The 26,650-nt window shown below is 39.7% G+C and overlaps 1 protein-coding gene across 1 annotated transcript in view; it reads right to left on the reverse strand.

Annotated features, from left to right (window-relative positions):
• CSMD1 (CUB and Sushi multiple domains 1) overlaps positions 1–26,650 on the reverse strand; it is a 2,074,203-nt gene that overhangs the window by 475,332 nt on the left and 1,572,221 nt on the right. Inside the window, exon 12 of the mRNA XM_086379826.1 lies at positions 6,266–6,369. Coding sequence (XP_086235952.1) covers positions 6,266–6,369 — 104 coding nt within the window. The remainder of the gene's footprint in view (positions 1–6,265; positions 6,370–26,650) is intronic.

The raw sequence follows: 26,650 nt of genomic DNA on the forward strand, positions 1-26,650 counted from the left end.
ACCTAAAATACAGGTGTCCAGGGTCCGGCCACCTCCCCACTGATAGGGCTGTTGGAACAGAGAACGTAGGTTCTCTGACTCTCCTCGGGGTGGTGTGGAAGGTTGGAAAGTCTCTGAACTTCTCCACCTGCAGTCCACCTCCCCATGCCCACCAAAGCCTACTTTTACCCACCTCCGTGTCCTATAACATCTGAATTTCAATAAATACTTCTCCAAGAACCCGAGGAAGAAAGATTCCCCATAAGAGATGGAGGAAGGAAAGCTAGCAATGGATGGAATCCACATGAAGAATAGAGCATTTAGGATTTGAGTCTGATCTGCAGTCCTATACAAATCCATGCTCAAAGTCAACACCATTATGAGAAAGACTATATGAAGAAAAAGTTTTGATCATGAGGTTCCAGAGTTCTAAGAATCTAAGGAGTGTACTTCTTATCTAATATAGGGTTTTGCCTAGAGAGAATTTAGGTAGCTACCTTTATGTGCTTACTCTTTTTTTAATATAAATTTATTTTAATTGGAGGCTAATTACTTTACAATATTGTATTGGTTTTGCCATACATCAACATGAATCTGCCACGGGTGTACATGTGTTCCCCATCCTGAATCCCCCTCCCACCTCTCTCCCCATACCATCCCTCTGGGTCATCCCAGTGAATGAGCCCCGAGCATCCTGTATCATGCATCGAACCTGGACTAGCGATTCATTATGTGCTTACTCTTAATGTAAATTGCTCAGGCTTTTCTCCAAAGCATTGAGATGTACTGTGACTGACTTCTCTAATAATATCCAAAGATACATAGACACACACATCAGTTTTCAGTGTCTGCTTTGTTATAGCTGTTTTGAAGTCTTTTAATAAAAAAGTGAATTTTGCCCTTTCACCCAGCACTTGCAGACAACAGGAGAGGTAGGTTGTTACAGTCACACGAGAGATGGAGTCACTTCTAAGAACAAAAACCAATGTAAGAACAGAGGATGAAGCAGCCACAAGAAACAACAAACAATAGAGTGAGAAAGACTAGAAATCCCTTTATGAATTTGGAACATTTCATGTAAGGATAGGCACGATAAAGGACAGAAGTGGTAAGGATCTAATAGAAGCAGAAGAGATTAAGAAGAGGTGGCAAGAAAACACAGAAAAATATACAAAAGTCTCAATGACCCAGATAACCACAATTGTGTGATCACTCACCTAGAGCCAGACATCCTGGAGTGTGAAGTCAAATGGGCCTTAGGAAGTATTACAATGAATAAAGCTAGTGGATGTGATGGAATTATAGCTGAGCTAATACAAATCCTAAAAGATGGAGTTTTAAAGTGATGCACTCTATATGTCAGCAAATTTGGAAAACTCAGCAGTGGCCACAGGACTGAAAAAGGTCAGTTTTAATTCCAAGCCAAAGAAAGGCAATGCCAAAGAATGTTCAAATTACTATACAATTATGCTCATTTCACATGCTAGCAAGGTAATGCTAAAAATCTTTTAAGCTTGGCTTTAGGAGTACCTGGATTGAGAACTTCCAGATGTGCTAGCTGGATTTAGAAAAGGCAGAAGAATGAGAGACCAAATTGCCATCATTTATTGGATCATAGAAAAAGCAAGGGAATTCCAGGAAGATATCTACTTCTGCTTCACTAGGCTAAACCTTTGTGTGGATCACAACAAACTGTGGAAAATTCTTGAAGACATGGGAATATCAGACCACCTGACCTGCCTTCTGAGAAACCTGTATGCAGGACAAGAAGCAATAGTTAGACCAGACATGGAACAACAGAATAGGGAATAGAGAACTTCAAGGCTGTATATTGTCACCCTGTTTATTTAACATACATGCAGAGGACATCATGTGAAATTCTGGGCTGGATGAACCTCAAGCTGGAATCAAGATTGCCGGGAAAAATACCAACAATCTCAGATATGCAGATGATACCATTCTAGTGGCAGAAAGTGAAGAGGAACTAAAGAGCTTCTTGATGAGGGTGGAAGAGGCAAATGAAAAAGTTGATTTGAAAGTCAATATTCAAAAAACTAATGGCATCTGGTCCAATCACTTCATGGCAAATAGATGGGGGAAAAGTGAAAACAGTGACAGATTTTATTTTCTTAGGCTCAAAATCACTACACACAATGGCCACAGTCATGAAATTAAAAGATGATTGCTCTTTGGAGGGGAAAGTATGACAAACCTAGAAAGGGTATTAAAAAACAAAGACATCACTTTGCCGACAAAGGCAAATCTATGGTTTTTCCAGTGGTCATGTACACAGGTAAGAACTGGACTGAAAAGAAGGCTGAGCACCCAAGCACTGATGCTTTCGAATTGTGATGCTGGAGAAAACTCCTTAGAGTTCTCTGGACTGCAAGGAGATCAAACCAGTCAATCCTAAAGGAAATCAACCCTAAATCTTCATTGGAAGGACAGATGCTGAATCTGAAGCTCCAATCCTTTGGCCACCTGATGTGAAGACCTGACTCACTGGAAAAAGACCCTGATACTTGGAAAGATTGAGGGCAGGAAGAAAAGGGGATGACAGAGGATGAGATGGTTGGATGGCATCACCAACTCCATGGACATGAGTTAGAGCAAGCTCTGGGAGATGGTGAAAGACAGGGAAGCCTGGCATGCTGCAGTGCATGGGGTTGCAAAGAGTTGGACAGGACTTAGGGACTGAACAGCAACAAAGTCTCCTTACTGGTTAACAGAAGAGTAGTGACGAGTACTCAGGCAGAGACAATACTGCTTGCTCACAGATTTCCCTGATACTAACTATCCCTCTCCTAGACAGATGGGCACTTACAACCTGTCATCTATGTCTATAATCCTCAGAACATCCTGAAATGAATGCCATTTCCCAGGCACTGGCTGCTAGTAATTGCAAAGGCCAGAGGAAAGTCTTGAAGAACCATGTCTCTGGATACAGTTCTTCTGCAAATTACATTTGAGAAAGTTATCAATATGTATTGTTGAAGACGTCTCAAGAGAGATTTGCTTAGTGAGTTAATTTGAAGTCAGTCATTCTGTAAAAGGAACCTGAATAAATGCATCCATCTCTTGGGAAGACTCGGCTATTGAAAGAGTTCCCCTAATATTCAGTTTTTCTCCTTTTGGGCCAAGAAACTTGAGAAAATAAAAAGCCATTAACAGAAATTAGGCTTTTGAAAACTATATTTAGGATGAACCAGTTAGGCTCTCTCACTTCTGAATTTCTCCTTAAAATTAAGATCTGAATAGAATTCATTCCTCAGCCCCGCTAAAAATGGGAATGTATAAAATCTTGAGCCCAACATAGTATACATCAGATACCCATAAGAAAAGGTTCTTAACCCAAATTTTATTTGAAATATGTATCAGGAGATTCAGTGATTCAATATACTTTCTGGTATATAACCATCTGAGCGTCGCTGCCATTTCCAATTAGATTTTAAACTCTATGGTAGGAATCCTGTATGTCAGGTCTGACATGTTAGTGCTCAAAAATATTTTTTGATGTATCCCCTAACATAACCAGTTTATCTGAAGACACTAGCTGTGATTCTCCCATTCATTCTTTTTCTGTAATTGTGTATACTGAGGAAATACGTCAGTGGCTTTGCCTTTCTCTACTACAAATGATTAAATGCCCAACTGATCTTTGTTACATTATGTTTCCCAAAGGGCATCTCACTTTGATTCAGTTGACTATTTAGTTTTTCATTTATAGATTTGAGCTATTGGGAGGAGGTTCTAATAACACTTATGTCAACGTAACACATAGCTTGCTGTTGCTCTCCTAACAACAAATAGCATGGAAAACAATGGGTGCACAGCCACAGATCTTTAATGGCGACCTAAGGGACTTTATATGGCACCACATGGCCACATTTATATTTTGCATTTAGTTGAAAACTTTTCTCATTTGTTTTAATGGCACCCCTTCTTAAATTAGACGCTATGGTAATAATAAAGCTATCTCGTGTGCAGATTGTATTTCTTTGCTCTCCAGTGTGTTCACAGGCATTATTTCATTTTGCTCCTTACCACAGGCAGGAAACGTTTATTATACATATTTTATAGCCATGAAGACACAGGTACAGAGTGGGTCACAGATGGTTAAGAGCAAAGCGTGGGCCGGAAACTCCATCTCTGGCACCGTGGCCCCATCGTTATGCACTGACTTGGTGTCCAGAAGTGCCTCTCCAGACCCATGCCAGGCTGTGTGCCTGCCATCAACATGGCATTCTGCAAACATATAGATGTCCAGGCCTTATCCTGCAGAAATCCAATTTTTATAAATGAATGCAATGTGGGGTAGTCATTGAGCAAAAAAAAAAAAAAAAACTATTTGTTAACAGTGTGAGGAAATAAGGACCTTCATATACTGTGGTGGAAGAAAATCTATATAGAACTTTTCCTGAAGGCACATGAAACAGTATGACTATTTGTACAAAGTAGTTTATTGCATGGAGAAGGCAATGCCACCCTACTCCAGTACTTTTGCCTGGAAAATCCCATGGGTGGGGGAGCCTGGTAGGCTGCACTCCATGGGGTCCCTAGGAGTCAGACACGATTGAGCGACTTCTCTTTCACTTTTCACTTTCATGCATTGGAGAAGGAAATGGCAACCCACTCTAGTGTTCTTGCCTGGAGAGTCCCAGGGACCGGGGTGCCTGGTGGGCTGCCATCTCTGGGGGCGCAAAGAGTCAGACACAACTGAAGCGACTTAGCAGCAGCAGTTTATTGCATAGCTTCTTAGGAAGGGGAAATTATGGGAGGGATGGGGAAAAGCCAAAGGTTATCAATGATAAGGAATACAGACACGGTCAGGATCACTAAGTCTGAACACCTGCTGGAGCAGACACCAGGTTTGCGAACTGGGATAAGTCTAAGCCTCGGTTTCATCATTTGTATGACGAAGACAGTATTAACCCCTAACTTATAGGATTAAGGTGAAGGCCAAAGAAGATATATATATTAGCACAGTGCATGGTACACAAGATGTTCTCAATAAATGCCATGAGATCACTACTGTTATTATTATAATCATAATCATAGGCCATGGGCCAGTAGCATGAAACATGATTTTAATTGTTAGTAGTAGTAGTTACAAAACATGAGATGAAGTTATGTACTAACAGGAAAGTACGTCCAAGACACAACAAAGGAGAAGAGATTGTCCCCAGAGCCAGCAGCGTTCAGGCCTATTAATTTTAAAGGTATGGACAGACATTCAGCTGCAGAACTTTTTTTACAACATGAATCACCTCATAAGTAACTAGTAAATAAGAGAATAAGTGGGCATCACAGCCACTACTGTTCCACTTTTGTCATTGTTTCCTAGCTGAAGCTATCAGGGGTAAGCTTTCTCTCAAATAAACAGAAAACCTCAGCCATGAATAAGCAGATTAAGAGAAAAAAGGTGAAAATCCTGCAGAATGACTTTCATTCGTGAAAGCAATTTCTGGTTTAGGTGTCTCCAGAGTCCCCGCAGGAAGCTGTCTGTGTAGGTTGCAAGCGCAGAGGAAGGGGCTGTTGAGACATTTCCGGCTGTGCTGAAGATACTGAGTCAAGATGCCCCCGGGATCATGGCTTTAATTCTGAAAGAACAAGTCTGCTAAAAACTACCCAGACTCGCCTCACGGCCCTGAATCTGCAAGAGGCTGAAAGCATCCAGAGTGAAAGGTGCAAACCCCTCTGTGAGTGCAGACCCCTCTGTGAGTCCAGCTGCAGAGGAGCCAGTGCAGGGACTCTGCTGCTGTACCTGGCAGGGCTGCTTCTGAATCCCCCAGGACTCTGGGTTGGGAGGAGGACCACAGACATGCAGGGTGTTAGCCCCACTCTTCTCCCCACCATCTCTGCTACAGTTAGTATGCAGCTCTACAGAATGCAAGGCTTTGGAAGACACATGGCCTCATTGTAGAAAATATTTGTACTTCCCCAAACATGGATAATGGAATAAGTGGAGGGAGATTGACAGGGAGGAGCTGAGTTGAGAAACTTATCACCTCTACTTTCTGCTTTCCAATATATTCTAAATTTTTGCCATATTCTTAATGATTTGAAATAAATAGAAAAACATTGACAGAGATATTAATAGAACATAATGATGAGTTAATTCTCACATAAATCAGAGTTTGACACCACTAATGTAGCCACATGTGGCATCTATTAAACTTCTGATTGGGAATGAAAAGTCTGACCAGGATCTCCAGTCGACACCCATGTCTGCACAGACACCTCCCCATCCCAGGAAAGAAAAAAAAACAAGGGAAGATGTACTCACACATACAAGACGGTCCTGGTGTCCCCTACTTTTCCAGCATCGCCCACGGTTAGGGTGTCATAGCCTCTTTCTAGCTCAAACTCCTCAAAGGCAAGCTTGATGACCTGAATCAAACACAAGACAGAATTACTTAGCATAATGGGAACTCCCTGGGACTTTGCATACTGCATATATCCAGTTGGAGAATTAATTTTGTTCCATAATGCCATTGTTATTTCAAATAATATCAAGTTGCTTTTTAAAATAATGATTATATACATTTGAGAGCCCCTGATTATAGGATTCTATGGAACTCAAAATTGCTATCACTCCAGAGATATTATCAGGTTTAAAAATGAAATCAACCCATATTATATGTTAAGCCCATTAAGTATTTATTCTCATATTTATAGTGTTCAGAATCACCAAAGGTTAAGTCAGCATAAGCAAAATAAATGGAGACTGCAGTTAATGAGATCTATTTAGAGGATAACTGGAACACCAAAAAATAAACATTTTCAGTGTAATGTCCACAGATTCCATGTAATTACTCATATTTACATATGAAAAAGACCTTCTGAGGCTGGAAAATTGTCCTCTACATTTACCTTGCAAAGCCTTGTCTTTTTTAAAATAAAGAACACTTTGGGTGCTCAACATCATCTAGACAAGACCAGGTTGCGTCTGATGCATGGATGTGATATAACACTATGCACGTCTTTCAGTAGAGCACATATCCTTTTCTCCTGATAAAAGTAATTCTTGCTTTGTTGACCAAAATTGTGATTAAGGGGAAAGAGTGTCTGGGATGTCAAAAAGTTAGGCTAGAGCCCTAGATGACAAGGAGAAATAGATTGATGATGGAACTATATGATAGATAGATAGAACACTAGATAATCTGTAATAGATAAAAAGGAAAGGAAGAAGATATCACTGATGAAAGAGAGAGATGAATAGATAGGTAAAAGAGATCAGTAAATGGAGATGATGGCAGTAGAAATACATGAAGAGATAGATGGATAGATGATAGAGATGGTAGATAGATAGACATAGGTAGGTAGGCAGGTAGTTAGAGTAACAAATGAGGTACATAGCTAACTGAAGACAGTGAGAGAGAATGGCAAATACAGAAGCCATTAACAGTGTAAATACACTTTGATGAGATTTATTTAACAGTAACTCTGAAACTCTGGAATCTTGTACAAAACATTAAATGCTTATTTATTAAACCTGAAAGAAAGGTCTAAGTGGCAGCAGGGAGGAAGGCAGACTTTGGACTACTATCCGATTTGATGTTGCTTTTCTGAGCAGGCTCTAACCAGGTGCTTTCCTGAGCAATGCTAATATGGGATGCATTAATTTTGCTATTTGAAATTCTTACTAAAATTAGTTGTATAGCCATTATAATTTATTTTAAAAATCTACTCTTTCAAATTGCAATGTTTGTCTGAATACATTATTTTAGCAATCTAATTTGAAACAGGTGTAGGGATTGATGGCTGTTGTTTATGAAGCCCAGCAACCAAGGATGGTTTTACTTCATTTTTTGTCTTTCCATGCGCTGATTTATAAATGTCCATGGTCTAACAAGATAGAATAAAATGATTGAAGATTCACACATCCTGGAGGTTCCCATTACCCTTTTTGACACACTGATTCTGTGTTGACTTGTCTAACAGCCTGCAGTGAAACAATGATAATCCATTCAAGCCTGAGGGTCATGCTTGGCTGATTTTTAATGTCACAGATGAGAGTCTCACCACATAAATGTGTTTTTATTTTGGGTGTAAAAAGGATCATTCTTTAATTCTTTTAAGCCAAAGCAAAGGGTGTTGGAGACGTTTTTGTCAGGGTTTAGTCTTGACAATCAGCCTCTACTGAGAGTCAAAGGACAATCTTTATGCCATTGCTGCTGCTACTGCTGCTAAGTTGCTTCAGTCATGTCCAACTCTGTGTGACCCCATAGATGGCAGCCCACCAGGCTTCCCCGTCCCTGGGATTCTCCAGGAAAGAACACTGGAGTGGGTTGCCATTTCCTTCTCCAATGCATGAAAGTTAAAAGTGAAAGTGAAGTCACTCAGTCGTGTCCAACTCTTTGCGACCCCATGGACTGCAGCCTACCAGGATCATCCACCCATGGGATTCTCCAGTCAAGAGTACTGGAGTGGGTTGCCACTGCCCTAGTTTTTTATAAAGTATGGCATTCTATAAATATATCTGGGAGCAAAACAAAATATACATCTGGAATGAAAGTTGCTGTCATTTCTCAGTCAGTGATGAGTGATGTGATTAAGAGAATTCATTTTTGTAAACAAAATTTTTGTGTATTTAAGGAGTATAGCATGAGGATTTGATGTCCACACATATAGTACATGACCGCTACTATAGTCAGGCTAATAAACCTGTCTCCTCACTTAGTCATCACTTGCATGTAAAGTAAAAGCACCTTAAATCCATTCTCTTAGCATATGTCCAATGACCAATACAGTATTATTGTCTACAGCCACCATGCTGCCCGTAAGGTCTCCAGATTTATCCCCACCTCCACATTCCTAGTCACCACGGTTCGAATCTACTTCTATGAATTTTTTTTAAAATGTATTTAATTGGAGGCCAATTACTTTAAAATATTGTATTGGTTTTGCCATATATTGACATAAATCCGCCATGAGTGTACATGTGTTCCCCATACTGAACCCCCCTCCCACCTCCCTCCCCATGTCATCCCTCTGGGTCATCCCAGTGCACCAGCCCTGAGCATCCTGTATGATGCATCAAACCTGGACTGGCGATTCGTTTCACATATGATAATACACATATTTCAATGCCATTCTCCCAAATCATCCCACCCTCTCCCTCTCCCACAGAGTCCAAAGACTGTTCTATACACCTGTGTCTCTTTTGCTATCTCGCATACAGAGTTATTGTTACCATCTTTCTAAATTCCATATATATGCATTAGTATACTGTACTGGTGTTATTCTTTCTGGCTTACTTCACTCTGTATAATAGGCTCCAGATTCATCCAACTCATTAGAAATGATTCAAATGTATTCTTTTTAATGGCTGAGTAATACTCCATTGTGTATATGTATCACAATTTTCTTATCCATTCGTTTGCTGACAGACATCTAGGTTGCTTCCATATCCTGGCTATTACAGACAGTGCTGCGATGAACATTGGGGTACACATGTCTCTTTCAATTCTGGTTTCCTCGGTGTGTATGCCCAGAAGTAGGATTGCTGGGTTGTATGGCAGTTCAGGCTGGTTTTAGAAAAGGGAGAGGAACCAGAGATCAAATTGCCAACATCCACTGGATCATGGAAAAAGCAAGAGAGTTCCAGAAAACATCTATTTCTGCTTTATTGACTATGCCAAAGCCTTTGACTGTGTGGATCACAATAAACTGTGAAAAATTCTGAAAGAGATGAGAAAACCAGACAACCTGACCTGCCTCTTGAGAAACCTATATGCAGGTCAGGAAGCAACAATTAGAACTGGACATGAAACAACAGACTGGTTACAAATAGGAAAAGGAGTATGTCAAGGCTGTATATTGTCACACTGCCTATTTAACTTGTATGCAGAGTACATCATGAGAAACGCTGGTCTGGAAGAAGCACAAGCTGGGATCAAGATTGCAGGGAGAAATATCAATAACCTCAGATATGCAGATGACACCACCCTTATGGCAGAAAGTGAAGAGGAACTAAAAAGCCTCTTGATGAAAGTGAAAGAGGAAAGAGTGAAAAAGTTGGCTTAAAGCTCAACATTCAGAAAACTAAGATCATGGCATCTGGTCCCAACACTTCATGGGAAATAGATGGGGAAACAGTGGAAACAGTGTCAGACTTTGTTTTTCTTGGGCTCCAAAATCACTGAAGATGGTGATTACAGCCATGAAATTGAAACTGAAAGACACTTCCTCCTTAGAAGGAAAGTTATGACCAACCTAGATAGCATATTCAAAAGCAGAGACATTACTTTGCCAACAAAGGTCCACCTAGGCAAGGCCATGGTTTTTCCAGTGGTCATGTATGGATGTGCGAGTTGGATTGTGAAGAAATCTGAGCACCGAAGAATTGATGTTTTTGAACTGTGGTGTTGGAAAAGACTCTTGAGAGTTCCTTGGACTGCAAGGAGATCCAACCAGTCCATTCTAAAGGACATCAGCCCTGGGTGTTCTTTGGAAGGACTGATGCTAAAGCTGAAACTCCAATACTTTGACCACCTGATGTGAAGAGTTGACTCATTGGAAAAGACTCTGATGCTGGGAAGGATTGGGGGCAGGAGGAGAAGGTGACAACAGAGGATGAGATGGCTGGATGGCATCACCAACTCGATGCACATGAGTTTGAGTGAACTCTGGGAGTTGGTGATGGACAGGGAGGCCTGGCGTGCTGCAATTCATGGGGTCACAAAGAGTCAGACACGACTGTGTGACTGAACTGAACTGATGGCAGTTCTATTTCCACTTTTTTAAGGAATCTCCACACTGTTCTCCATAGTGGCTGTACTAGTTTTCATTCCCACCAACTGCGTAAGAGGGTTCCCTTTTCTCCACACCCTCTCCAGCATTTATTGCTTGTAGACTTTCGGATAGTAGCCATTCTGACTGGCGTGAAATGGTCCCTCATTGTGGTTTTGATTTGCATTTCTCTGATAATGATGTTGAGCATCTTTTCGTGTGTTTGTTAGCCATCTGTATGTCTTCTTTGGAGAAATGTCTGTTTAATTCTTTGGCCCATTTTTTGATTGGATCATTTATTTTTCTGGAATGGAGCTGCAGGAGTTGCTTGTATATTTCTGAGATTAATTCTTTGTCCGTTGCTTCATCTGCTATTATTTTCTCCCATTCTGAAGGCTGTCTTTTCACCTTGCTTATAGTTTCCTTTGTTGTGCAGAAGTTTTTAAGTTTAATTAGGTCCCATTTGTTTATTTTTGCTTTTATTTCCAATATTCTGGGAGGTGGGTCATAGAGGATCCTGTTGTGATTTATGTCAGAGAGTGTTTTGCCTATGTTCTCCTCTAGGAGTTTTATAGTTTCTGGTCTTACGTTTCGATCTTTAATCCATTTTGAGTTTATTTTTGTGTATGGTGTTGGAAAGTGTTCTAGTTTCATTCTTTTAAAAGTGGTTGACCAGTTTTCCCAGCACCACTTGTTAAAGAGATTGTCTTTTCTCTATTATATATTCTTGCCTCCTTTGTCAAAGATAAGGTATCCATATGTGTGTGGATTTATCTCTGGGCTTTCTATTTTGTTCCATTGATCTATATTTCTGTCTTTGTTCCAGTACCATACTGTCTTGATGACTGTGGCTTTGTAAGTAGAGCCTGAAGTCAGGCAGGTTGATTCCTCCAGTTCCATTCTTCTTTCTCAAGATTGCTTTGGCTATTTGAGGTATTTTGTATTTCCATACAAGTTGTGAAATTATTTGTTCTAGCTCTGTGAAAAATACCATTGGTAGCTTGATAAGGATTGCATTGAATCTATAAATTGCTTTGGGTAGTATATTCATTTTCACTATATTGATTCTTCCCGTCCATGAACATGGTATATTTCTCCATCTATTAGTGTTCTCTTCGATTTCTTTCACCAGTGTTTTATAGTCTTTTATATATAGGTCTTTTCTTTCCTTAGGTAGATATACTCCTAAGTATTTTATTCTTTTCATTGCAATGGTGAATGGAATTGTTTCCTTAATATCTTTCTATTTTCTCACTATCAGTGTATAGAAATGCAAGGGATTTCTGTGTGTTGATTTTATATCCTGCCACTTTACTATATTCATTGATTAGCTCTAGTAATTTTCTGGTGGAGGCTTTAGGGTTTTCCATGTAGAGGATCATGTCATCTGCAAACAGTGAGTTTTACTTCTTTTCTAATTTGGATTCCTTTTATTTCTTTTTCTGCTCTGATTGCTGTGGCCAAAACTTCCAAAACTATGTTGAATAGTAGTAGTGAGAGTGGGCACCCTTCTTTTCTTCCTGACTTTAGGGGAAATGCTTTCCTTTTTTCACCATTGAGGATAATGTTTGCTGTGGGTTTGTCGTACATAGCTTTTATTATATTGAGGTATGTTCCGTCTATTCCTGCTTTCTGGAGGACTTTTATCATAAATGGATGTTGAATTTTTTCAAAGGCTTTCTCTGCATCTATTGAGATAATCGTATGGCTTTTATTTTTCAATTTGTTAATGTGGTGTATTACATTGATTGATTTGCAGATATTGAAGAATCCTTGCATCCCTGGAATCATGATGTATGATCTTTTTAATGTGTTGTTGGATTCTGATTGCCAGAATTTTGTTGAGGATTTTTGCATCTATGTTCATCAGTGATATTGGCCTGTAGTTTTCTTTTTTCATGTGGCATCTTTGTCAGGTTTTGGTATTAGGGTGATGGTGGCCTCATAGAATGAGTTTGGAAGTTTACTTTCCTTTGCAATTTTCTGGAAGAGTTTGAGTAGGATAGGTGTTAGCTCTTCTCTAAATTTTTGGTAGAATTCAGCTCTAAGCCGTCTGGACCTGGGCTTTTGTTTGCTGGAAGATTTCTGATTACAGTTTGAATTTCCGTGCTTGTGATGGGTCTGTTAAGATTTTCTATTTCTTCCTGGTTCAGTTTTGGAAAGTTGTACTTTTCTAAAAATTTGTCCATTTCTTCCAAGTTGTCCATTTTATTGGCATAAAATGTTTTATAGTAGTCTCCTATGATCCTTTGTATTTCTGTGTTGTCTGTTGTGATCTCTCCATTTTCATTTATAATTTTATTGATTTTTCTCCCTTTGTTTCTTGATGAGTCTGGCTAGTGGTTTGTCAATTTTATTTATCCTTTCAAAGAACCAGATTTTTTCCCCTTAGCACTGCTTTTACAGTGTCCCACAGGTTTTGGGTTGTTGTGTTTTCATTTTCATTCATTTCTATCCATATTTTGACTTTTTTGATTTTTTTCCTATGATTTGTTCTTTATTCAGCAGCGTGTTGTTCAGCCTTCATATGTTGGAATTTTTAATAGATTTTCCTGTAATTGTGATCTAATCTTACTGAATTGTGGTCAGAAAATATGCTTGGAATGATTTCAATTTTTTTGAATTTACTAAGGCTAGATTTATGGCCCGGGATGTGATCTATCCTGGAAAAGGTTCCATGTGCACTTGAGAAAAAGGTGAAATTCATTGTTTTGGGGTGAAATGTCCTATAGATATCAATTAGGTCTAACTGGTCTATTGTATCATTTAAAGTTTGTGTTTCCTTGTTAATTTTCTGTTTAGTTGATCTATCCATAGGTGTGAGTGGGGTATTAAAGTCTCCCACTATTATTGTGTTATTGTTAATTTCCCCTTTCATACTTGTTAGCATTTGTCTTACATATTGTGGTGCTCCTATGTTGGGTGCATATATATTTATAATTGTTATATCTTCTTCTTGGATTGATCCTTTGATCATTGTGTAGTGTCCTTCTTTGTCTCTTCACAGCCTTTGTTTTAAAGTCTATTTTATCTGATATGAGTATTGCTACTGCTGCTTTCTTTTGGTCTCTATTTGCGTGGAATATCTTTTTCCAGCCCTTCACTTTCAATCTGTATGTGTCCCTTGTTTCGAGGTGGATCTCTTGTAGACAACATATATACAGGTCTTGTTTTTGTATCCATTCAGCCAGTCTTTGTCTTTTGGTTGAGGCATTCAACCCATTTACATTTAAGGTAATTATTGATAAGTATGATCCCTTTGCCATTTACTTTATTGTTTTGGGTTCGAGTTTATACACCCTTTCTGTGTTTCCTGTCTAGAGAAGATCCTTTAGCATTTGTTGGAGAGCTGGTTTGGTGGTGCTGAATTCTCAGCTTTTGTTTGTCTGTAAAGCTTTTGATTTCTCCTTCATATTTGAATGAGATCCTTGCTGGGTACAGTAATCTGGGCTGTATGTTATTTTCTTTCATCACTTTAAGTATGTCCTGCCATTCCCTTCTGGCCTGAAGACTTTCTATTGAAAGATCAGCTGTTATCCTTATGGGAATCCCTTTGTGTGTTATTTGTTGTTTTTCCCTTGCTGCTTTTAATATTTGTTCTTTGTGTTTGATCTTTGTTAATTTGATTAATATGTGTCTTCGGGTATTTCACCTTGGGTTTATCCTGTTTGGGACTCTCTGGGTTTCTTGGACTTGGGTGATTATTTCCTTCACTTTTTAGGGGAGTTTTCAACTATTATCTCCTCAAGTATTTTCTCATGGTCTTTCTTTTTGTCTTCTTCTTCTTGGACTCCTACGATTCGGATGTTGGGGCATTTGACATTGTCCCAGAGGTCTCTGAGATTTTCCTCATTTCTTTTAATTTGTTTTTTTTTTTTCCCCCCTCTCTGTTTCATTAATTTCTACCATTCTATCTTCTACCTCACTTATCCTATCTTCTGACTCCATTATTCTACTGTTGGTTCCCTCCAGACTGTTTCTGATCTCATTTATTGCATTATTCATTATATATTGACTCTTTTTTATTTCTTCTAGGTCCTTGTTAATCCTTTCTTGCATCTTCTCAATCCTTTTCTCCAGGCTATTTATCTGTAACTCCATTTTGTTTTTAAGATTTTGGATAATTTTCACTATCATTATTCGGAATTCTTTACCAGGTAGATTCCCTATCTCTTCCTCTTTTGTTTGGGTTGGTGGGCATTTATCCTGTTCCTTTACCTTCTGGGTGTTTCTCTGCCTCTTCATCTTGCTTATATTGCTGTGTTTGGGGTGGCCTTTCTGTATTCTGGCAGTTTGTGGAGTTCTCTTTATTGTGGTGTTTCCTCACTGTGGGTGGGGTTGGACGGGTAGATTGTCAAGGTTTCCTGTTTAGGGAAGCTTGTGTCGGTGTTCTGGTGGGTGGAGCTAGATTTCTTCTCTCTGGAGTGCAATGAAGTGTCCAATAATGAGTTATGAGGTGTCAATGGGTTTGGAGTGACTTTGGGCAAACAGTATATTGAAGCTTAGGGCTGTATTCCTGTGTTGGTGGAGAATTTGTGTGGTATGTCTTGCTCTGGAACTTGTTGGCCCTTGGGTGGTCCTTGATTTCAGTGTAGGTATGGGGGCGTTTGATGAGCTCCTATTGATGAATGTTCCCTGGAGTCAGGAGTTCTCTGGTATTCTCAGGATTTGGACTTAAGCCTCCTGCCTCTGGTTTTCAGTCTTATTCTTACCGTAGCCTCAAGACTTCTCCATCTGTCACTTCCAAGGTGGTTCCCTCTGTTTTAGCTTCTGTTTGCTGGTCTCTTCAGTGTCTGATTTTCTCCCTGACACAAGGGGGGGCGGTGGTGGACACTTTTTTAAGGCTCACTTGTTCAGTCATGCTGTGGGGAGGGAGGGACACTGCCAACAAATAACACTGGTGTGTGCTCGCAGTGTCTCAGCCACACTGGGTTTGTCCCCACTCATGGTGCATGTGCCCTCCCTGCCCACACTGCTCAGGCTCTAGGTTGCTCTGCCAGCAACTGTCTGAGGCTGGCCCTGGGCTGCATGCACCTCCCAGGTATAAGCCCCTCAGGTTCAGGCACTCGGGTAGTGTTCAGAGGAGCAGACTCAGTTGGGCTTGCGTTTTGTGCCCTTCCCAGGTCCGAGCAGCTTGTGTGACCAGGTGTTTGGCGAGTGCTGTTGCTGTGACTTAGCACCTCCCCCATCCCTGCCACTCTGTTTTCTGGGTGTACAACTGGCGCACCTTCTCAGGTGGATGTCAACCGTCCAGAGCCCTAAAGAGTCTTGGTTAGCAATGAAGCCTGCTTGCAGTTTGGTAGATACTGCCTTGCTGGGGCTGTGATTGCCTCCTTCTGGCTCTGGCTACCCTCGCCTGCCTGTCTCCAGTTGGGGATGGGCCAGTCTGCAGCCAGCTAGCTCTAGTCAGTCCTTTGTTCTGTGAGTGGGTCTGGCGGTGTCTTAGGTTAGGGCTTTTCACTTTTTCGTGGGGTAGCTATCCCACAGTCTGCTTTGCTATCTCAAGTTAGTTCCTTCAGACTGCCCTCGGGGCATTTGGGCTTGGTCCTTACTCTAAGCAATGCAGCCCACACCTCCCTGTCCAGCCCCCGCTTGCTAGTGGGGAATGCGGGCATCTGCCCTGCTTCTCTGCTGGGAGTTACCGTTGGACACATAATCTGTGGGTTTTAATTATTTATTTATTTTTCCTCCCAGTTATGTTGCCCTCTGAGGTTCCAAGGCTCGCCACAGACTCGGCAGCGAGAGTGTTTCCTGGTGTTTGGAAACCTCTCTTTTTTAAGACTCCCTTCCCGGGACAGATCTCTATCCCTACCTCTTTTGTCTCTCTTTTTATCTTTTATATTTTTTCCTATCTCCTTTTGAAGACAACGGGCTGCTCTTCTGGGTGCCTCATGTCCTCTGCTGGCATTCAGAAGTTGTTTTGTGGAATTTAGTCAGCTTTCAAATGTTCTTTTGATGAATTTGTGGGGGAGAAAGTGGTCTCCCCGTCCTATTCCTCCGCCATCTTAGGACCACCTCCTGCGAATTTTTTTAGATTTCACGTATACATGAGATCATGTAGCGTTTCCTTTCTGTGTATGGCTTAATATTCCATTGCATGCATGTATATATGGTGGCGGTGATTGAGTGGCTCAGCTGAGTCCGATTCTTGTAACCCCATGTGCTGTAGCCTGCCAAGCTCTCCTGTCCATGGAATTTCCAAGGCAGGAATAGTGGAGTGGATTGCCATTTCCTTCTCCAGGAGATCTTGTAAATCCATGGATTGAACCCACGTCTCCTGCATTGCAGGCAGATTCATTACTGCTGAGCCACCAGCAGTACACACACAGACACACCACATTTTCTTCACTCATCCATCTATGGACACTTAGGTTGTGTCTGTGTTTTGGCTGTTGTAAATAGTGCTGCCTGATGTTTTAAAGTGTGAATGATTCAGTGGCATTTAGTTCCAAATGTTTCCTTTAGCTTCGTACACGCACACAAGCACACACACACATGAATCACTAGGCTTCCTCATCAAAAGTTATATTTTTTATGTGCCTTTGGTTTCAGTGTCCTCTTTAAACTATATTTAAACTTTTTAGAATGACATGTTTCTGCCAGAAATTGTGATGATAGGAAGAGATACAGAATAAGAGAACAATTTTACAATTTTCTGAGATGTACAACAGCACAAAATAAGTAAGCAAAAAGTCCCTACATCTTGGAAGAAGCTAACTCATAATCACCTTAATGAATGACTGTAGGGTTGAAATCAACAAGGTAAGGAATGATAAAGGGGAAGGGGAAGGAAACTGATAAAAAGAAGGCTTAATGATCTGATCTGTTCAACTTCAAGTCATTTCGCAGAAGAAAGACTTTTCAAACTATGAATTTCCTCCAAAATAATATAACCCTATATCTGGAAATTGCTAACGTGCTTGCCAAAAGCAATTTATTTCACATTTTCAAGGGAAATTCACACTTTCTTAGGAGCTAAAAATTATGAAATAATTGCTAACAAGTTTTAAGGTTTTTAGCCTGGGGTACTGAGGACCAAGCATAGGAAAATTGAAAAAGTATTAACTAATTATAAAGAGACAGTCCTGTCCAAATGCATGCAGCACAGGGCCTGGGTAAATGCACACTGGTGTTTCCCACAGAAAAGTACATAAAATGTTTCATATCTGCAAATTACACATGGCAGTGGTCAATGATATGTAGTATGAAATTACTAAGATTTGGTTGCAACCTAGAAAGAAAAGTGCTTTGAAAGAAACAATTTAGGAAAAAAAAAAATTTCTAGGATAGCCTTGCTTTATATTTAGCCCCACATACAAGCACTAAATGTCCATTTAAAATTAGAGTTCAATGCACTGTTAATAAAAAGAGACCTATAATAATATGGCAGGACTAGTGGTAAAGAATCTGCCTCCAAGTGCAGGAGATGCAAGAGACGTGGGTTTGATCTGTGGGTTGGGAAGATTACCCTGGAGCAGGAACTGGCAACCCACTGCAGTATTCTTGCCAGAGAAATTCCATGGACAGAAGAACATGGAGGGCTACAGTCTATGGGCCGCAAACAGTCAGATATGACTGAGCACATTATAATTATTTCGGATGTAGCTGCAATATTATTAACCTGTGCTACCAAGAGTCAAATTAACCAGGGAACCAGAGGCAGAAAAGAGAAACACTCAAACATGCAGGACAACATGCAATTTCTCCATCCACAGCTGTCTGGTCATATCATCACATCACAAGAACACAAGGGGCATGCCATATGGATCCCGGAATCTCCCACGTGGTTCTGTCCTCTAGAACTTTGCTGATTTCCAGCCTAAAGGCCAGGGCTTCCCTGGTTGCTCAGATGGTAAAGACTGCATCCCTGCCTGCAATGCGAGGGAGCCAGTTTTGATCTCTGGGTCAGGAAGACCCCCTGGAGTAAGTAAGCAGCAACTCCCTCCAGAATTCTCGCCTGGAATTTCGTGGACAGAGGAGCCATGGTGGTCACAGAGTCGAACATGACTGAAGCAAGTTAGCACATAAACAAAAACAAAACGCACCCTGAAGGCCATCCTCTGTCAATTCCCTTCTGTCAGCAGTAACTGGAAATAAATTACTTTCACTCTCTCTGTGATGCACCTATGGGGACCTTCATCCCTGACATCAGGCCTCCTGAGGATCTGGGTGCTGAGGATCAAAAGTAGGATGCAGCCACGTGTGTGAATTGTGCAGTGGTACAGCAGGCACTGGATTAGCAATAGCTGTGTCATCACCACCTTCATTGGCTTCTATCCTAGGAAACTCCTCACGTCCACCAGGCCAGGCCACATTCTGCCACCAACTTGAGGACTGTATTATTTCAAACCTCACAAGTCTTTATAACCAAGGAAAACCCTGGCTCTCTTCATTCTGACTTAGCAATTCCTAATACCAATTTTTTCCAAAAAAGGAATCCTCTGTCATTTTATTTCTAGACACATGTTTCCAACTACACACCTCCCTTTTCATTTCAGTAGAATTGTGCTTCTCCTAAGAAGCTTGTCTTGGAAAAATACTTAGACACAATGCTACGGATTCTCAAGAATTAAAGTCAGATCCACAACATTTCAGAAAAAGAAGTGAATTGGGTGTTGGATGAAGATGACAGGGACTAATATTGTAAAGAAAATCCTCAAGCAAAAATCATCAAAATGTCAATAAAACTGTCAGAGACAGAGTATACTTACAGTGCAACAAAGACTAACCAGCCCACCTGAGAGACTAAACAAACTCCAGAGCAGTGATGGAGGCACGTTAAAGCAGTTTACTGAGTAAAATAAGAGAACAAACTAGTGAGATCGCTGCATGAGTTTCATTAATTCTGGAAATGAAGCAACCAGAGAACCACAAGCAGTGTTTGGGAGATTATTGAAATGTATTCCCAGGTGGACGAAAGAAGGCAGCATAGTTATTAAACATGAGAGACTGGGAATTTGAGAGTCACAATACAATAACTGCTATAGAATAAATCAGAGGGTTATTAGATGTGGTAAAATGCAGAATTAACATTTACAGAATGTTAAAATCTATCCACGCAGGATATGTGGAATAACTTAGCTGGAAATTTGAAGGACTAAAAGATGAGAGGATTGCAAGAGAAACATACAGATCCATAGATAAAGGCAGAAAATATGGGAGTTTATGAAAAATAACTGGAATGAAGGGGCAAAATCAATAACTAGAAAAATAACAGAAGGCACATTTTTTATAGCTGGGTACTGATGAAAATAGATCTAAAAAAATGGTACATTATGGCCCTGCTTAAACAAAATAAATCAAAATAGGAATATATCATCTCATAGAAGTATTCAAGAAATCTAAGAGTTCCATAGAGTAACACAGAAGAATTTCAAGAAATGCCAATCAAAGTTAGTTTTGTTTATCTCTGACAAATAAAACCCTAGAGATGATGGATCAAGATTATGAGTCCCAGATAAAAAGAAAAAAATAATGTCTTTTTTAGCATGTTTATTTAGTGAAGAAGTTATGTTGTGTAGGAAGGAAAAGAAAATATTTTTTCTTAAATGTTTCTGGTATTTTGCTAACATACTGCTTACCTCCAACTTGGCTGAAAGATACTTCAAAGAACAGAATTAATTTTAAATACTTATCTAAATGGTATTTTACTTAACTATGAAAAGAATTAGCTAAAGAATATTTTTTAAAGTCCTCTTTTTAAAATATATTTATTTTAATTGGAGACCAATTACTTTACAATATTGTGGTGGTTTTTGCCATCCATCGACATGAATCAGTCATGTGTGTACATGTGTTCCCCATCCTGAGACCCCCTCCCGCCTCTCTCCCCATCCCATCCCTCAGGGTCACCCTAGTGCAGCAGCCCTGAGCATCCTGTCTCATGCATTGAACCTGGACTGGTGATCTGTTTCACATATGATAATATACATGTTTCAATGCTATTCTCTCAAATCATCGCACCCTCGCCTTCTCCCACAGAGTCCAACAGTCTGTTCTATACATCTGTGTCTCTTTTACTGTCTCGCATATAGGGTTATCATGGCCATCTTTCTAAATTCCATATATAAAGAATTCCATATATAAAGAGTGGTTAAGAATCTGTCGGCTAATACAGGAGACACAGGTTTGATCCTTGGTCCTGGAACTAAGATCCCAAATGCTGCAGGGCAACAAAGCCTGTTCACCACAGCTACTGAGTCCACACGCTCTAGAGCCCATGTTCCGCAACAAGAGAAGCCACTACAGTGAGACGCCTACACACAACTGGGGAGCAGCCCCCGCTGGCTGCAAGTAGAGAGAGCCCGTACATGGCAACAAAGACTTGGAAGTCAAGACAGAGCCAGTGTGTCAAAAAGGGCAAGGGGAGCACATAGCCAAAATAAAGTAACTAATTAAGAAAAATAAATGATGTTATATAGAAAGGAAAGGGCTGAGTTGATAAAAATAAAGACATGTACATTTATTTCTACATATTGAGTAACAGAGTTAGACAAAGAATCAAGCAACCTATTTACTTTCGGGATTGAGCCCCAGATGCCAGAGGCGGCTTCCTGAGGTGGCTCATTAGTGATACAGCCATTATAATTTATTTTAAAAAATCTACTCTTCAAACTGCAGTGTTTGTCTGAATATATTACTTTAGCAATCTAATTTGAAACAGGTGTAGAAATTGGGACCTGCTGCAAACCAATATCAACATTGCTTATGAAGCCCAGCATCCAAGGATGGTTTCATTTAAATTTTTGTCTTTCTCATGGGCCAATTTATAAATGTCCATGGTCCAGCAAGAAAGAAAGGGGGAAAAAAAAAAACTAACTAAAGAATCATATGACCTGGAGGTTCCCATCAGCATTTTGACATCCTGACTCTGTCTTGACTTCTATAACAGCCTGCAGTGAAGCAATGTGAATCCATTCAGGCCTGAGGGCCAGAGTTGGCCAATTTGTAAAAAAGTGGAAATGAGGCAGCCACCCAACCTTATGTCAAGCTTGCAGGGAGATGTTGCCACCTGAACATCAGTGGACTAGGTTCTACTGTTATAGTTATCTATCATGGATGCTAGCAACATAGCTTTGGTGAGGCCATTTAAATGCCTCCATATCATGGTCACCCACTTCTGTTTCGTGAAGGCAAAGGAAGCTTAAGAGAGCTTGGGATTTACGAAGTAAACAGGAGGTAGAGGGTTCTACACATGTGTTAAGAGAAGAAGGTGAAAACAGGAAAATACTGACACTCTCAATGTATGGGATGAAGGGAATGGATGGCCTTAGTCCTGCTTCAATCAAGCCCTACAAAGCGATGGTTTACACAGACATTTTACATGGTTCATTCACTCATTTTTAATTCATCTTTAGTTATGTCTATAAACATCTCCTGTCCTGGAAGGAAAACTCTAGAAATATACAAATTTCCATCAAGAAAAAAAAATAGGTCAGGTAGAAATAGCTAATGATGAATATGAATTAATACTTCAAACTATGACACTTAAGAGTGATCTATTATTTGACCCCAAATTTGTACCTTGATATAAAAGACAGGATTTCCCCTCCTTTAGGTCTTTTGTGTCTAATTGTTCTCTCTTTGCTCCTGGACTGTACATAGTTCGCCTCTTACTAGAAAGTTCTCTCTTGAGTCCTGGGCGTGGCTGTCCCTCCTACAGGGATCCAATTTGAGTATTTTTTCTCAAGGGTCTTTTTTGACCCTGTGAATACCATCCTTACACTGTTCACTAGCGGTCATGCTTATTACCTAGTATTCTTCCCCTCAAAGTCTCTTCACATTATCTGAGTTTTCTTTTTTACCTATCAATGGAGAAGGCAATGGCACCCCACTCCAGTACTCTTGCCTGGAAAATCCCATGGCGGAGGAGCCCGGTAGGCTGCAGTCCATGGGGTCGCTAAGGGTCGGACACGACTGAGCGACTTCACTTTCACTTTTCACTTTCATGCATTGGAGAAGGAAATGGCAATCCACTCCAGTGTTCTTGCCTGAAGAATCCCAGGGACAGGGGAGCCTGGTGGGCTGCCGTCGGACACGACTGAAGTGACTTAGTAGCAGCAGCAGCATCTGTCTGTGTATCTACCTATGAATCCATCTATCTATGTATCCGTCTATCTATGTATCTATGTATCTGTCTATCTATGTATCCATCTATCTATGTATCTATGTATCTGTCTATGTATCTATGTATCCATCTATGTATGTATGTATGTATTCATCTATCATCTATCTGCTCATTTCCTGTCTTTCCAATTAGAATGAAAAATCTAAGAAAACAGGAGTCATTTTGATTTCCTTTTTGTAACTACTGGGTTCAGCACTGTATGTGCATAAATATTTGCTGAATCAATACACTTATCTTTCCCAGGTATACCATTTAACCTAAAAAACCTGGGACTATCACATATACACAGGGTTTAACTTTAGACTCTAAAGCTAGTCAAAGGTTGATGGCCTCACATTAGCATAAACCAAAATAGCTCTAAAGTTGTACAAAGCAAAACCAAGTTGATGCCCTTCAGAATAAGGGGAAAAAATTATACTCACAAATATCTGTAACATGCCAACATGCCTGAGGATTCTAGAAATTTTTCTTTTTTTATATGGAATTATTCATTAAGGGTAAGAATGGTTTATTTTATGGGCATACTCACCCTCACCTATTCCATCCCTAAGAACTGCTAGCTAGTAAACTACTTATTCAGGAATTAGATTTTATTCATTAAATTCATAAGATTTCACCAGTGGTTCAACTTCTCAGTTTTACTAAAACAAAACAAAAGAATGGTTCTTGTCATGTCACTTTTTTAAATTAGTAGAATAAAGGCTGCTTTTGATTCTGATACTAGAAGAGTCTTTCTGACATTTTATTCTACAGCAAAACTTGGGCAACAATTTGTTCTAGCTACCAAACATGCAGAGAAAATCTACTACATTTCAAATCTACTTAAACATCCCACATCTGTATATTTATTTCAGAAAATATTTTGAACAATGCTTACACATTATTTGGCCTATAGCTACCCATACAAAAATGGACTAATTAAGAACAAAAAAGCTTATTTCTGTGGTCATAGATGAATGGTAAATTTACTGGGGTTCTTCCAAAATATGCTTTCTAGGGATTGTAAATGACGTAGGAAGAGGCTCACTGGTGGTCAGAAGAGGTCCTGAACCTCCTCCGGCCTTGAATTTTGGTTTTGTAGTTTACTAGCTGTATGATTTGTGTAAGTAAATTCAGTTATGCATGTTTCCCTTTCCTTATCTACATGACATGCAGAATAATATCACAGTGGGATTATTGTAGGGAAGAAAGAAATGAACATGCATACAACACCTGAAATAGTATGTGATGCATACTACACATTCGATAGGTTTCAGTTAGCTCTAATTCAAACATGTGCCTTGCTCTTGGGCTGGGCTTTATCAACAGTCTGGTAATTGTTCACTCTCCTTTCATTCAAATTATCCATCATATACATCCTTAACAGTCCACTATAGTTTTGTTCTGTAAACAAATTTGAACTGTTCTTTTATTGAAAATGTTCACTGTCTCTCTCCAGAATCCATGAAGTTTAAATTATCTTGTAGCATGTTTCTCAAAACACAGTCCACAGACCACCTACATCAATGACTTCTGTGTAATTAATTAGTGATATTATTAAAAATGCAGATTCTTAGAACCCAGAAACGCTGATGTAGAGGGAATTCTGGTATAAAAATATACCAAAATGCTGCATGGCTATCAATGGATTATGGACCAGTGATTGATTCTCTTTTTTTTTTCTACTTTTTTGCACTCTTCCAATTTTCCTAAATGAATGTGTGTGTGTGTGTGTGTGTGTGTATTCCTTTTAAATAAAAGAAAATCATATGAAATTTAATTATTTAATTTAGCCAGCAGCTGAGGATAGTTGCAAATTCTGGAGCTTAAACTATGCAGCTGTAGATTAGCAACATGTAGAAAATGACTATTTAATTTTAGACATTTCAAATGCTATTGGATTGTAGATAGAAGATACCCAAGTGTATATGATATTTTTTCTGACAGCATGTAGAAATAATATTGTCTTTGTTAAATGTCATCAGTAGATTCAATTAAGAACACTGAAAAATGACTGAAAGGTAAGGATTAATGATTTCCATCAAGTAAAATGCACTATTCCATGTAAGAGTCAACTAGAAGGCAATAGTACAACATTTCAAAACAACTCAGAATTTGGAGTTAATGTAGGATGTCAAAAATGAAAGGAAGATACAAAAGAAACAAATGAGAAACAACTAACAATGCCCTATGCTGCTGCTGCTGCTATGTTGCTTCAGTCCTGTCAGACTCTGTGCGACCCCATAGATGGCAGCCCACCAGGCTCCCCCGTCCCTGGGATTCTCCAGGCAAGAACACTGGAGTGGGCTGCCATTTCCTTCTCCAATGCATGAAAGTGAAGTCGCTCAGTCGTGTCCGACTCCTAGCGACCCCATGGACTGCAGCCTTCCAGGATCCCCTGTCCATGGGATTTTCCAGGCGAGAGTACTGGAGTGGGATGCAATTGCCTTCTCCGAACCATGCCCCATAGAACAGTTTAAATAAGTTGCTGCGTTTCTCAAACTCCAGCCAGGACTAGGGAACTGAGCACTTCATTGTGCGTTGTGTTTGCTGGAAATACTAATTAGAGGAGACTAGACACCATGCACATTCTAGATAGGTCACTAGGAGTCGGACACGACTGAGCGACTTCACTTTCACTTTTCACTTTCATGCATTGTAGAAGGAAATGGCGACCCACTCCAGTGTTCTTGCCTGGAGAATCCCAGGGACTGGGGAACCTGGTGGGCTGTCGTCTATGGGGTCGCACAGAGTTGGACATGACTGAAGTGACTTCGCAGCAGCAGCAGCAGACAACATGCACATTCTAGATAAGTCAACCTGAGAAATATCATTTAGATCTCCACTTCTGCTAGTGACAATGCAACTGTAGTGCTTAAAAGGAATCCATAAAACACATAAAAGAATCATTAGTGAATTTCCTCATATTTTCCCTTTATTTTATTTCAAACTGAGAATATGGCAGTTTTAAATTGGAAGATAAACTATCTCCTTTAAACTATTGGCAAGCTAACCTTTGTTTTTATTGCAACATTTAAAAAATCCTTTACAAACCAAAATTAGAGAATTGACTTTTGTGCTTTACTGTCTCCTGTGCAAATATTTGGGTGACTTAAAATTAAGAATAAAAGCATATATGTTGAACAAGATGACCATTCCTTAATTTTAAACACAATGATTAATTATCTCTGATGGGCAAAATTATCAACACTTTTTTTTTCTCTGCATATGGAAGTTATGTTTTATCAGTAATGGCTTCTCCTTAAAAAATAGCTGTGTCTTCTCATTCAATGACAGCTTGTCCTGTTTGCTATTTTTATGTACTTGTTGGAAAGAATGAGAACTAGATGCTTATGATTGCCTCTAGTAGATATGTTTCCTTATTCAACCTCTTCAAAAATACTCTCAAGTCTTCTGAACTTTCTTCAGATCTTAAGTATCCTTATTTCTGGCAGAGGAGCTGATCATCAAGGACAAACAAACTTGTTCAATCTTTTTTTTTTTTTTTTAATTTCCACTTAAATATTCTCTGTAGCTTTAATCTCCATGCATTTGGTTTTTCTTTAAAACTGGCTATAACCCACTTGCTTTATTTTCAAATATGTTTAAATCCACCCAGAGTGTGAGGGGTTAATACTCAGGGTGTGAAGAAAGTTCAGAATACTTAAGATACCTCCTGTGACCATTTCATAGCTAGAGGATGAGCAAGGCACACAAGCATTTAAAAACAACAGTCAGAAAATGCAAATCAGAACCAAAATCATTCAACTACAGATAAGCATGACTTATAGTTTCCTTTTGAGAAGTATAGGCATTTCTTGACCACACTTC

This window comes from Bos grunniens, chromosome 27, assembly GCF_055505025.1.
Source record: "Bos grunniens cultivar Pamir isolate PY7600 chromosome 27, Bosgru_T2T1.0, whole genome shotgun sequence".
Classification (NCBI taxonomy): domain Eukaryota; kingdom Metazoa; phylum Chordata; class Mammalia; order Artiodactyla; family Bovidae; genus Bos; species Bos grunniens.